This window comes from Sarcophilus harrisii, chromosome 3, assembly GCF_902635505.1.
Source record: "Sarcophilus harrisii chromosome 3, mSarHar1.11, whole genome shotgun sequence".
NCBI classification, from domain to species: Eukaryota; Metazoa; Chordata; class Mammalia; order Dasyuromorphia; family Dasyuridae; genus Sarcophilus; species Sarcophilus harrisii.
This window is the reverse complement of record NC_045428.1, coordinates 600,034,650-600,047,501: the sequence shown is the minus strand read 5'-3', so window position 1 is coordinate 600,047,501 and position 12,852 is coordinate 600,034,650. Positions and strand designations below refer to the sequence as shown.

Genomic DNA, 12,852 nt, shown 5'->3' with positions numbered 1-12,852 from the left:
ATAGATAATAGTGCTGGGAGAAAATTTCCAAATAGCTGCAAAGGAAGAAATTGAGGATCTCGTCATGGCCTAAAGAGCCATTTTAGAGCATTCCAGACTATGTGGGATGTCAGTTGGACGTCTGTTAGTACTAAGAGTTAACACTGCTAATCCTGAGATACTTGATGTGTTTGTTACCTGCCCTCTTGTCCAGCATCGAGAAGCTGTGAGTGGTGTTGGTACTGCAGTACCACCTCCTCAGTTACAGTGTGAGGTGCTGGGCAGGCTCTGGGACCCTCGCCAAGGCCAGGTCACTGGCTTTACATCCCAAGGACTCTCCTGGTCATGGGACCACCAGAAGGCTTCAGATGGTAGGGGGTAGACAACAGCCTCAAGCCTTTCCAAATGTGTCCCACAGGAGGGATTTTCCAAACGCAAGAAGATGAAAGCATTTTTGCCATATTAGTCACATTTAACTAAAAGTTCCACATATTACCTGAAGAAAGTAGAATCATCACGAGTAGGGATTTCTTAATTTTTGTCTTTCCATACCAATGACTTACAAGAACAGATCACAATGTTGGTGGAACCTTAAAATTCCATTCCATCTACTCTACAGATGGAACGCTGGGCTTTGAGTTAGGGAAACCTGGACTCCTATTCAGCCTCAAGACATTTCCTAGCTGTGTGTCTGAGGAAATCACTAATTTCTTAGTCTTATTTTCCTGATCTGAAAAATGGCACTGACTTCCCAGGTTTGTTGTGAGAATATCTGTAAAGCACTTTACCAAATTTTTTTTTTTTTTGGCTGAGGAAACTGGGGTTAAATGACTTGCCCAGGGTCACACAGCCAGGAAGTGTTAAGTATCTGAGGTCAGATTTGAACTCGGGTCCTCCTGACTTCAGAGCACTTTACCATTCTTAAAGCACTATCTAAATATTAGCAAATTCTGAGCCCTTGGTATGGGCTTCCCACATTAATTCTATCCCTAATTTCTCTCTCTTATATGAATTCTCTGATGTACGTACAGTAAGGGGCAAGCTCTGGCTCAAGGCTTCATTGCAATCTGACTAGACATATATTTGAGAAAGTTCCTGCTCCATTTGAATCCTGCCCATGCGAATTACATTTATACAATTTTAATCTGGTTTGAATTATCAGAACGTTAAGAAATGAGCTCCAGATGAAGGCCTTCCCATATTCATTACATGCATAAAAACGTTTCTCCAGGATGGATTTTCTGATGGTTAATAATGTCTGTGTCCTGACTGAAGACCTTCCCAAACTCATTGCATTTGTAAGCTTTCTCACCACCGTGAATTCTCTGATGGTAAATAAGAGGGGAGTGTTGGACGAAGGCTTTCCCACAGCCGTTCCACTCTCGGGACTTCTCTCTACTGTGAATTCTCTTGTGCACAGTAAGGTGTCCACTCTGACTGAAAGCCTTCCAGCACTCGTTGCATTTATAAGGCTTCTCTCCAGTGTGGATTCTCCGATGACAGATAAGGGCTGTGTGCTGGATGAAGGCTTTCCCACATTCGTGACACTCGTGAGGCTTTTCTCGGCTGTGGATTCGTTTATGTAAGACGAGGGATGAGTTCTGGGTGAAGGCCTTCCCGCATTCATCACACTTATACGGCTTCTCTCCAGTGTGAATTATTTGGTGTCTAATGAGTTCAGAGTTCCAGCTGAAAGTCTTCCCACACTGACTGCATTCGTAAGGTTTCTCCCGGGTGTGAGTACTGTGATGCACAGTGAGGGATGAGCTCCGGGTGAAGGCCTTCCCACATTCGTCGCACTTATACGGCTTCTCCCCAGTGTGAATCCTCTGATGTAAAGTAAGAGACGAGCTCTGGGTGAAGGCCTTCCCACATTCGTTACACACGTAGGGTTTCTCTCCAGTGTGAATTATCTGGTGTCTAATCAGTTCTGAGTTCCAGACGAAGGCCTTCCCACACTCACTGCATTCATAAGGCTTCTCTCCAGTATGGATTTTCTGATGTCTAGTAAGTTCCGAGCTCTGGCTAAAGGCCTTCCCACATTCAAAACAGTCATATGGCTTCTCTCCAGTACGAATTTTCTTATGGGCGATCAGCGATAAGTGATCGATGGAGCCCTCCCCATACTCAGTGCTTGCATAATGCTTCTCCCCATCATGAATTTTCTGATGGTAAATCAGATGCTCTGCATTTTGGCTGAAAGTTTTCCCACATTGGCTATCTCCTGCATGAAGCTGGGGGTGTCCAGAAAGGGCTGTGCCCCATCTGAAGGCTATCTCACAGTGATTATACTTATAAGCTTTCACCCCTGCATGTTTGCCATAATACTGACTATGATTTGGCTGACAAAGTAGGGGTTTCCCACATTCATCGTACCCGTCATTCTCTTCCCTGGATGTCCTTTTAGTATACTGAGTTAGGTAGGAAGAATAGGATGGGAAGATGCAGCCATGTGGATCACCTCCATTATGGCTGTCAGCTGCAGGAATGCTTCCTTGGAGAGAAAGGCCCGACCCCCGACCGAAGCTTATTCCAAATTTATTACATCGCTGGTCTCTTCCTCTGCCTACAGTCTTTCTGGGGGGGATTGCAAATTTCCTGGAAGGACTGTCCTGGCTGTCGTGTTTCTTCACCGACTCAACATCACAAGCCAAGGTTTCTCCCGACTCCAGCTTCCAAGGATTACTGCTGATGACATTCTTCCAGGATGACTCTTTTGGAGAAATGGACTGCTCTGGAGTAGATCCTTTGATTTTAGGCCTTAGCTCCCAATCTGAAGGAAAGAAAAACATAAATATATCTTCTTCCTCCAAATAGAGAAATGAAATGACTTTACATTTAGTCTCACTTCATTTCCTCAAACAGAAGAGAATACTCTTGATCTCTGAAATGGCAGAATCATTGCTAATAAAATCTCACAACCACACTTTCAAAGAGGGATTTACTTTTACAAAGGACATTCAAATACATGATAACCCCGAGACTTTCTAGCTCCCCTGCAACAGAAGCAGGGAAGAGACGATTACTGTGTTTATAGATGAGCAAAGTGAGGCACAGAATGGTTAAAGAGATGACAAAATGTCACATTGTGCCCAAGGGTCCTGATGGGACACAAGAACTGAGATCTCATTTGACTGCTGGTCCAGTGTCAACCTTCAGTACGGGAAGAAACGAAATGTATTCAAAGTATAGATAATGTATGTGGAGGCAGCCCTTCACAACCCAAAGGAGGTTATAGAGATGTACAAGTTGCCATTGTCATTCTCAGGAAGCAATGCTGTCTCTCAGGTCTTTTTCTGAAGAACTGTTGAATGAAGTGTTGTCAGAGTACACTTCCCCCGGTTAATTTTTTTAAAAAATCCCAATACTGAAGTTAAAACTTAACCCAACTATTTTTCTTTTTATTGTATTTAGTCCAATGTTCTCACTTATTACCCCCTTCTGCTCACTCCTGAAGAACTAGCCATATGATCACTTAGTCATGCAAAGAAGCATGTTTTGTTATAGAGCTTTACCTCATTAATTAATCCCATCATGGCCCACAGAAAAGTGAAAATCTCCCCACTTTCTTGTATCCCTTTTAGGGATTGGGACAAAATTATTAAGCAATGGAAAAATAGATAAAAAATATGACTTCTGTCCAAAGAGAATCCTAAAAATGGTGAAGGAGAAAGAATTGAGCCTTAATGAAGATCTCACTTTCTCCTAGGAAAGATTAGGAAAATATATTTTCAGGAATTAGATTATAAATTCAGTTTATAATCTCTCTCATAGCCTGTCACTCTTACACGACTTTTGCAAAAGAGAGAAACTTGGGACTGACAATTAATCATTATATGGGGAGGAGTCTGTGAACTGAGAGAGAACCAACAACATTATTCTGGAGGAGATCTAAATGAATAATGGACAATTAACCATGAGAAACAGGTTTACGAGGAAGTTGAAGAGTTAACTGTCATCTTTTAAAGCTGTTAACTGCTATCAGGTAAAGAAGATATTGTATGGAGAAGACAGAAGAGAGTTCACGAGAAGAAAGAGTTTAACATTCTTTCACCCTTGATGAGAAGACTGAATTAAATCTTATTTTGCGGCAAAAGCAGTTAGTTGACATTTCCAAGAAGAATTGAATCAAATGTTTTAACCCAGGGATTCTAATGTCTGTAGAGTTAGCAGTCGACAAGTGAGAAGAAAACGACTTTTTCCTTCATCCATTTTCCTAGATCATAGGGGTGACTTTGGCCATGATTATCATCAACATCTAAAACTTATTCTTTTACAATTCTTTCTTATCTGCAACTGTTAATAAATTGTAAAGCCAATAACAGTTATGTGTTATACCTATCAGATTGGGATTTTAGAGTGAAAGAGGAGAAATAACTTAAGAGAAATTTTTCTCTTAATTCTAGTTAATTCACTGATTAACTAATTAATTATATTTTATATTTTAATAATTTCACGACATTAGCATAAGAATATACACTTCAATTGCTTTTGAACCTGGTGAGAGAAAAAATAAGGTCATGAGTTCCTATCAAAAGGTTAGGATGTTTGTCCTCTAGAGGATGAGCAGGATCGGTTGATATTCCCACACTCCCAATAGGAGTTGCTAGGTCTTGTTTTGGGGTCTCCACATGCTGTAGAGATAAAGAAGACCTAAGAAAAACTCTGTACTAGACAATACCGGTTCTTCCCAACTAGAGCAGGTGGGGAGAACTTGGAGGAGAGTTTCTTCTCCAACATTTCCAGGAAATGATTACTTGCGCTAATGCCCACAGTGGCCTGGTTGCACTCACTCACCTGCAAGGGAAGCTCTTGGGCCTTCTCTCTCCAGCATCCATGGGGCATCACCCCGCTCCAACTGGGAGACCTCATCTGGTTTACAAACTGGAAGCCCTGCTCATGGTAAATAGGGAACTGCTGAGAAGAGAGGGAACCTCAGAATTCAGTCCTTTCCAGGGAAAGCAGCCCATGCTAGGAAATATCAGAGCATTGTGTGCAGGACTCCTGAAGGATAATGGGTATAGTGTTCCTTGGAAGTTTTGAAGGGGAAGGGGGAAGAGAAATGGGGAGTGTGGATCATTCAGCCAATTTAGAATCAGAGATAATATTAGGCCATCCGTCCATCTATCTCATGGGGAGCACGCACATTTCCCAACTTCCAATATTTGTGCTGGGATCTGGGGGAACTTGGATTGTGAGCTGGAAGGACCTCAGGGGCCACTGTCCTTATTTTACAGACAAGGAAAGAAGTGGTTTGACCGCTAGGGCCTCTCAGATTAGACAGACTTCTCCCCTCAGAGCCAGGGAAGGCGTGAGGAGCTTTGTGACCCTGGGCAAGGCAGGGGCAGCTGCCCCACAGGGATGATTTGAGGAGAAAATGAGACAACGCGAAAGTGTGACAGAAACCTTTCATCCTCACCAGTGATGGGCCCCTTCTCTGGGGGCTCCACGCCAAGCCCCTTGTCAGGTCCAGGCAGGGATCCCCTAATGGAGGCCAGTTCTGACCCCAGTTCTATTCTCTATCCATGTGCCCAAGAAACCACGCAAGGATTCAGTTTCCAATTAGGAAGTGCCAAGAGGGGAGCTGGAGTGAAGTGCCCCAAAGGATCACGGATCTCTAACACTGGGCGGAAGGGACAGGGCAAAGAGGCTGGGGCTGGGAGGTGGGGGAGGTAGCCCTTACCCAGGGAGGCCAGGTTCCTGTAGTTCTCCAGCATCACTTCCCTGTACAGTTTCTTCTGAGAGGCATCCAAGAAGCCCCATTCCTCCTGGCTGAAATCCACAGCCACATCTCTGAAGGACACAGACTCCTGAGGGAGACAGAAGGGGCTTTAGGGGTCACCTGGAGCTCTCCTTTTTCTGAGGCACCGAACAGTGCTTTGCTCAAAGGCCACACTGCACTAAGGGGACCCGAGTCCCAGGCCCAGCATCATCCGCTCCTCCATCCCCTTAGTGAGTTGCAAGGAAGTCCTGAACTCATGCCAACAGCTGCATCACCCAACTGTGGACACGCTAGTGTCCTGGATTCTATCCTCACACACAGCAGCCACACCCGAGAAGCAATTACACCAAAGATTAATTTCTAGGTAGAGATACCTTAGCAAACACTCTCCATCCCAACTGGTGCCATTTCTTTCTTTTTCACTTAATAGTATTTTCTTTTCTTTCTGATTAAATGTAAAAAGAGTGTTCAACATTTATTTTTGTGAAATTTGGAGTTCCATATTTTTCTCTTCCCCTCCATCTCCCTCTCTAAGACAGACAAGTTATATATGTACAGTCATGTTACACATATTTCTATGTTAGTCATATTATGAAAGAAAAATCAGAACAAAAGGAAAAAAACCACGAGAAAGAAAAAAAAAAAAAAAGAAAAATGAAGAGTCTGCTTTGATCTGTACTCAGTCTCCATAGTTGTCTCTCCAGACACGGAGGGTATTTTCCAACCCACTCAGATTGCCGTACTGCTGAGAAGAGTTAAGGGTGTCACAGCTGATCCTCACCCACTCTTGCTGTTTCAGTGTATGATGTTCTCCTGATTCTGCTCCCTTTACTCAGTAACTGCTGCTGTTTCTGGATCAGGAGTCCCCACTGAAAATGTCTTACTAATCAGGTCAAGGACTGAATTAAAATCCCGCCTCCAGACCCTTGCTAGATGTGTGATCTTATACAAGCCATTTCATTTTTATCTCCCTTAGCTTTCTAAGCCCCTAATACATTGAGGATCAAAAGAGATCATATTTGAAAGTGTTTTGAAAATCTTCAAGCTTTCAAAATGCTAGTTGTAGCTATTAGTAATCCCACAACTTTACACAAATTAAACTAAACCATCTGACTGTGGGTGGAGAGTAGACCACAGTGTTCTGGTACCCATCACATTAAAATCTTACACATATCCCTGTTCCCTCTCTTCTCATATTTAGTCTAAGATTCCATGCTGAAAATGCCATTCAACCCATTATTTCTCCTCTGTGTCATCTTCACATCTGAGAAGTCTTGATCCAAGACACTGAGGCAAAGCACCGAGCCTTGGCGCTGTCCAACAAAAAACCTTTTTCCCAGTCTGACACTTACCCCCCAAGGGCTGCTCTTTCCATCTGGCCATCCAACCAATTCCAAACCTTCCTCACTAGACCCTTAGCTAGCCCACATCTTCCCAACTTTTCTCCTTGAACAACACAGGGACCAAATGACTCATTTAAAAAACCAGCCAAGTTCCAGTTGGGGAACTTTCTGATCTACCCTTCGAGTAACCAGGCCGAGTACTGACCCATTCACGGCTCTTTGGGACCACTGCTGCCCTGTCTAGATGTTTTAAGGGAATACTGCATATGGCATCTATGAATTAGAGAATAATACGATGAGATGGAATCAAATCTTTGGCCAAATGCAAAGAGTTGATGTTAATGGTTCACTGTCAACACAGTAGAAAGTTTTCAATCCAGGACTCTCGCCCTCCTCAGGGATCGATGCTTGGTCCTGTGTAATTTAACTTATTTTTAGTGGCTTGAATAAATGCAGGCCCATAACATTTGCAAATGACACAAAACTCAGTCTGAGCTAAGGCAGTGGATGACAGACTCAGGATCTAAAAGGAATCTGACAGACTAGAGTATTGGACTGACTCTATTTAGATGGGACTCCACAGAAATAACTGTAAACTCATTTACTTGAGTACAAAAAAGGGCAATGGGGACAAGGCAGAGGCAGAAAGCAATTATTTGGAAAAAAGAGCTTTAGCAAGAGCTTAGTGGAATGAAAATGGCCACTTCTTAACAACCCAATATTTTTTCAAGGCTCACCTCATGTCACCAACTGGAAAAAATGTTCTTTTCCCTGAGATTTTCTAGTTTTTAGGGCTCACTCCCGGAATTATTTTGTACTTGGCATACATCTTGTACCGACTTACCCCTTGTTTGTACTATTTCTTTCAATTAGAACATAAACTCCTTGAAGTTTTTCGGGAACATCTAGCCTCCAATACTGTGCCTTCTACATTTGAGCTACTTGCTTGGCAACAGTTTGGCAACGCAGGGTTAACAGTTCCAGAGGCAAAAGCCAAGATGCTGGGCACTTTGGACCAGGAGCAAGCCCTTTTGTCCTTCTCTAGCCCCTTGCTCGTGGGATGGAAGAGAATGGGAAGTCCTGCTCTTCCCCGCAGTCAGCCAGAAAGGGGATGAGTGGGATTTCGGAGGGTTGAGCCAAGATGGCCGGGGGGACCGGGAAGCTGCTCGAGCCGTCCCAGTTTTACTCAAAAACCACATGAACCCGAGCCGCAGAGCCTGGAACGACAGCCACGTAGGGATGGAATGGTACTACGGCCCCAACCTCAATCCAAGCCTGGGATTCTTAAACGCAAGCTCCCTCAATGGGAATGGACAAGTGGGGGTCAAATGGACTCACCTGGGCCATCCCTCTCCAGGTTCCAGGGCCACTCCCTGCTGCTCCAAGCCCGCCTGGCTTCCGAGGGCTATGCTGGGGGGAGAAAGAGGCATTAGGGAGCTCCCGGGGGGGGGGGGCAATCCTGCCCAGAGCCCTGGGAAGCAAGGAAGGCCTCCCTCTATTCACTTAGTGTTTGAAGCTGGGAGGCCAGGGCTGACCCACAGTGGTCCGCATGGGACCCCCCTTGAAATCCCAATCTCTCTGATGGCCCCTAAAACTTACTGGCCAACTGTCAATGCCCCTGCGCCCCTCTACTCCAGGCGCTGAGCCCACAGACCTTCAGGACACCGAGGGCAGGGCCCCTGGGGAACTTCCCTCTCTTCAGGTCATTGAGTGGGAGGGTCAAAGGAAACCCAACTCTCCCCAATATTTCCTTAGAAATTACATTGGAGGGGGGTCTGAGATACCCAACCCCCCCCCAGGGAAGCAATGGGGATCAGGCCTGGAAACTAAGATCCTGAAAACAAGCCCCTCCGACCATCCCCTACCAGCCCCTGCCAAACTTGTCCTGTGGAGATCTGGGGGAGGGGTCTGACTCTCCTCTAGCTGGGCTGTGTTCACCCCCAGACCGCCCTGCCGGGGAAGGGGACCTCAGGAGAGGGGGCGGGGGGGGCTCTGGGGAAGAGATGAGGGCCGGCTGCAGGGGCAGGAAGGAGCTCAGCATCCGCAGGGAAGAAGCTGGGGTGCAGCCCTAAGGGGGCAACACTGGGGTCACGGGGGGGGGGGGCAGGGACTGTAGGGGTCTTGATTCCAGGGGGAGGACTCAGTTTACCTCAAACCCAGTGGGGCCCAGAATGAGGAGACCTGGGCCCTTAAAGGAGGACGAGGGACAAGCAATGTCTGGGCCCCCGTAGGGGGGGGAGGAGTCACCCCGGGGTCTGGGGGAAACCTGGGAGGAAGAGGAGGAGGGGGAGGAGGGGACCAGGAGACGTCTGGGTCCTGGGCAGGGGTGGGAGGTACAGGATGGGGGAAGGGATGACCCTCTGCGGGGGATGGGTGACAGGGGAGCCTGGATGGGGGGCCGCAGGGACGTCGGGGGAGGAGGGGCAGGGGGCAGGGGGCGCCTGGGACGGGGGCACGCGCAGGGTGCAGGGGAGGCCTGGTCCCCGGGGGGGTGGGGCACAGGGGTCACTGGGCGCCCGTGTCTGAAGGGGGCGGACCAGGGCGGGACTCACCTGGCTGCTACCGAGAGATGGATGAGAAAGAGGAAATGGAAGAAGAGTCCATAGCGGGGGGTTCTGGGAAATGTAGTCCGAGGAGCAGAAAAGCCTTCTGCGCATGCTCCGGAGCAGAGCCACCGCAACCGGGGAGATTGAGCCTCGGCTCAAAGAAGCCCCTCGGCCCCGCCCCCGCGGGTGAGGGAAGCGGCCCCGGTAAAAGAAGATCGGGGGGTCGCAGTGGCGTCCCTCCCCACCTGACCTTCTCTGTCCTCAGTTCTGGCTCCGAGGACGGCCTGCGGGTACGGGCGCAGCCCGGCGGGGCGGAGGGGGGGGTCACACCTGCCCTCCCACCGAGGCTTCTCTCTCCGGGCCTCAGTTTCCTCATCTGTGAGATGGGCCCCTTGAACCAGGCGGCCTCAGCGCTGCCCTTCTGCTTGTCTGCGGGCCTTGTAAGGGGGCGGGGGGAGGGCGCCGTGTCCGACGGAGGGGGCTGGGGTGGAGGAAACGACAGGGAGGGGGTCTTCACTGCCCTCCTGTTCCTCCTTCCTTGGTCAGTCAAAGGGATCTTCTTAAAACAGGTCTCACCATGTCCCGCACACCCCCAAACTCCAGTGGCTCCCCGTTTCCTCCGAGGTCAAATCCTAGATCAAATGAACCCCTGTGGGGTTCCAGCACGGTTCCTGGCATACAGCAGGCGCTGCATAAATGTCCACTCTCTTCCCCACTGTTCCCTAGCCAGCTCCTAAGCAGCACTTCTTTCTGCAGATTCTGCAGCGCAGGGACCCCTGCCTTCCCTGCCGGGCCCTGGCAGCTCACAACCGCATGGGCTGTCCCTCAGGCCCGGAATGCCCAGAAGGGCCCGGCCCGCTGCCCGCTGCCTGCTCCCGCCTTCCCGGAGGCTGCCTGTGGTCTGCCCCACATCCGCCTTGTGGACCCCGGCCATGCTCCTGCTTGTGGGACCCTCCCACGACTCCCCTCCTCTCAGGCAGGGACTGGCTTGTGTCTGCATCCCCAGTGCTCAGCTTGGTGCCTGACACACAGTAGGTGCCTCATAAATGCTTGGTGACCAAGTCAGGCCACTGGAGCTGTCTTCAAGGAGTTGAGGAGCTGCCATGGGAAAGGGGAAGGGACTGGTTTTCTCTGAGTCCTGGAGACTAAATCAGGAATGGGAACTTGGAAAGAGGCAAATTTAAGCATGGTGTCAGGAAAGGAACAAGCATTTATTAAGCACCTACTATGTACTAGGCACTGTGCTAAGTGGTTTCAGAAATATGATCTCATTTGATCCTCACAACAATTCTGGGAGGGAAGTCTGTTATTCCCATTTTTAGTCTCCAGTAGGCTGTGACTATTGAACTGAGGCTCAAAGGGATATGGGGGTACCAGGCAAAGAGGAAGGGCCTTCCAGGTAGGGGGGCAGCTCCACAAATAACGGGGAACAACCTAGAGGCAGGGAGGCAAGAGGTGCCCATGAGACAGTGTCCCAAGCTCCTCAGCCTAGCACGGCAGCTGGAGTCAGGCTGCGATGGGCTGAAAGGTCGAGCACAGCCTGGAGTTTGTCCCAGACGTCAGCCCCCGGAGCCTCCTGGCAGGAGAGTGACTGGGAGCAGATGCGCTTCGGGAGTGCCCCTTGGCACTCTGGGAAGGGCCAGATTCTGGAGGCCCCTTGGGATGCCATTGCCAGAAGCCAGAGGAGAACTGATGAGGGGCTGAATGGGGGCGACTGGCTCTGAACAGGAAGATCTGTGGTCTAGACAGGTGGTCTCCAAGGGAAGGTCCCTGGAGAAGGGGTCCAGGATGATTATTATCATATATTATGGAGGAAATAGAGACACCCCACCTAAAGCAGAGCTCTTGGGAAGGAGAGTCCTCAAGGACTTATAAGAGTATAAAGGGGTCTGGAGACCCCCAAGTTTGAGACTTGTTGGCGTAGACCTGGAGTTGGATGTCTCGGACATCCCCCCCCCCATAGGCTGGATTGCCTCAGTGGAACTGCTTGCTCTTTTAATGACCCCCAAGTTTCTCCAGGTAACGTGCCCATTTTATGCTAATATTCTTGAGGCAGCTGCATAGTGCTGGGTCTGAGTTCCAATCCAGCTTTAAACACTTTTGTGTGACCCTGAGAATGTCACTTAACCCATCTGTCTCATTGCTGTAAAATGAGGAAAACAACAACACCTCCCTCCCAGAGTTGCCGTGAGAATCAAATGCAATTATCCAGGTCCAGAATCCACCATCATCACCCATCGTCCCGTGAATGATGTCTGGCTGCCAGCGACACAACAGGACCATAATCAAGGAGACGCTGCTCGGGCAGACAACGGACGTCAGGAGATAGACTTGTGCTGATTTTTTTATAATTATAGTAAGAGATTATTTGCTCACACAAGTACTTCTTTCTTTTCTGATTAATTGTGTGAGGCCAGATTTTCTTCATATATTTCAACTCAAAACAATATGTCAAAATAGATTGAAGCAGATGAAAAATCAAACTTCTATTAATAGAAGGCAGAATTTATAGATTTATAAAATATCTAAAACAATGTCACTTTTCTCAATTTTTGTCTTGAAAACAGCTAATTTTTTCAAAAATAAATTTAAAGTTCATTATTTTTATTTTATTTCTAATATATTAAATCAGAATATATATAATTTGATATAAATACCCCCAAACAAAAACTCTTTGAGGTTTTTAATAATATTAAGAGTAAAAAGGGGTCCTGACTGATACAAACTATCTGTGTGATCATTATAGCAAGTCATTTAATCTCTCTGGCAACTCTCTAATACTATAAATTACCAAAAAAAAATTGCTGATCTGGAGGCAGCTAGGTGGTGCAGTGGATAGACCACTACCCCTGAACTCCAGGAGGACCTGAGTTCAAATCTGACCTCAGACACTTCCTAATTGTGTGATTCTGAGCAAATCATTTAACCCCAATTGCCTCAGCGGGGAAAGTTGCTGATATGCTTTCATGGAAGGTTTCCATAATGGTAACAAATATCATTCTCTTCTGTAAGGATGGATTCTTTTTTCTACCTTTTTCTCTTAAGCTTTTCATTCATTTCTAAAAGGGTCCCTTAGTTTCTGATAACTTGACTTATACAGAGGTGCTACTGAAGCTTCCTTACCTTGTCTTTTGGGAAGGAGGGGAGAATATATTTTAAGTTTTGGTAGAAAGCAAACATCACAACAGCATCCATGAAAACCACTGTAGAATCTTCCTTTCTCTCTGTTTTCTGGTAGCTTTTGTGGTCTAAGACTTGGAGT

At 47.3% G+C, this 12,852-nt stretch overlaps 1 protein-coding gene across 1 annotated transcript; it reads right to left on the bottom strand.

Annotated features, from left to right (window-relative positions):
* Window positions 1-794: 794 nt before the first annotated feature.
* LOC116419017 (zinc finger protein 879-like) lies at window positions 795-10,524 on the bottom strand. The gene is made up of 8 exons (XM_031961724.1): window positions 10,401-10,524; window positions 10,167-10,222; window positions 9,841-10,071; window positions 9,597-9,659; window positions 8,383-8,454; window positions 5,663-5,789; window positions 4,777-4,872; window positions 795-2,752 (listed from the first exon to the last, which is right to left on the bottom strand). The coding sequence occupies exons 1-8, from the start codon at window positions 10,522-10,524 to the stop codon at window positions 1,185-1,187; spliced, it is 2,337 nt and encodes a 778-aa protein (XP_031817584.1). The 3' UTR covers window positions 795-1,184.
* Between the last annotated feature and the right edge of the window lie 2,328 nt (window positions 10,525-12,852).

What these genes read in the sequence shown, in the direction of transcription:
- LOC116419017 (XM_031961724.1), bottom strand. Translation starts at nt 10,524, where the DNA reads ATGGCCGGGGTCCACAAGGCGGATGTGGGGCAGACCACAGGCAGCCTC. An exon ending in CAGAACTGAGGACAGAGAAG is followed by an intron (nt 9,660 to 9,840) that starts GTCAGGTGGGGA and finishes TACATTTCCCAG; the next exon opens with AACCCCCCGCTATGGACTCT. An exon ending in CCCAAGAGCTTCCCTTGCAG is followed by an intron (nt 2,753 to 4,776) that starts GTGAGTGAGTGC and finishes TCTTTCCTTCAG; the next exon opens with ATTGGGAGCTAAGGCCTAAA.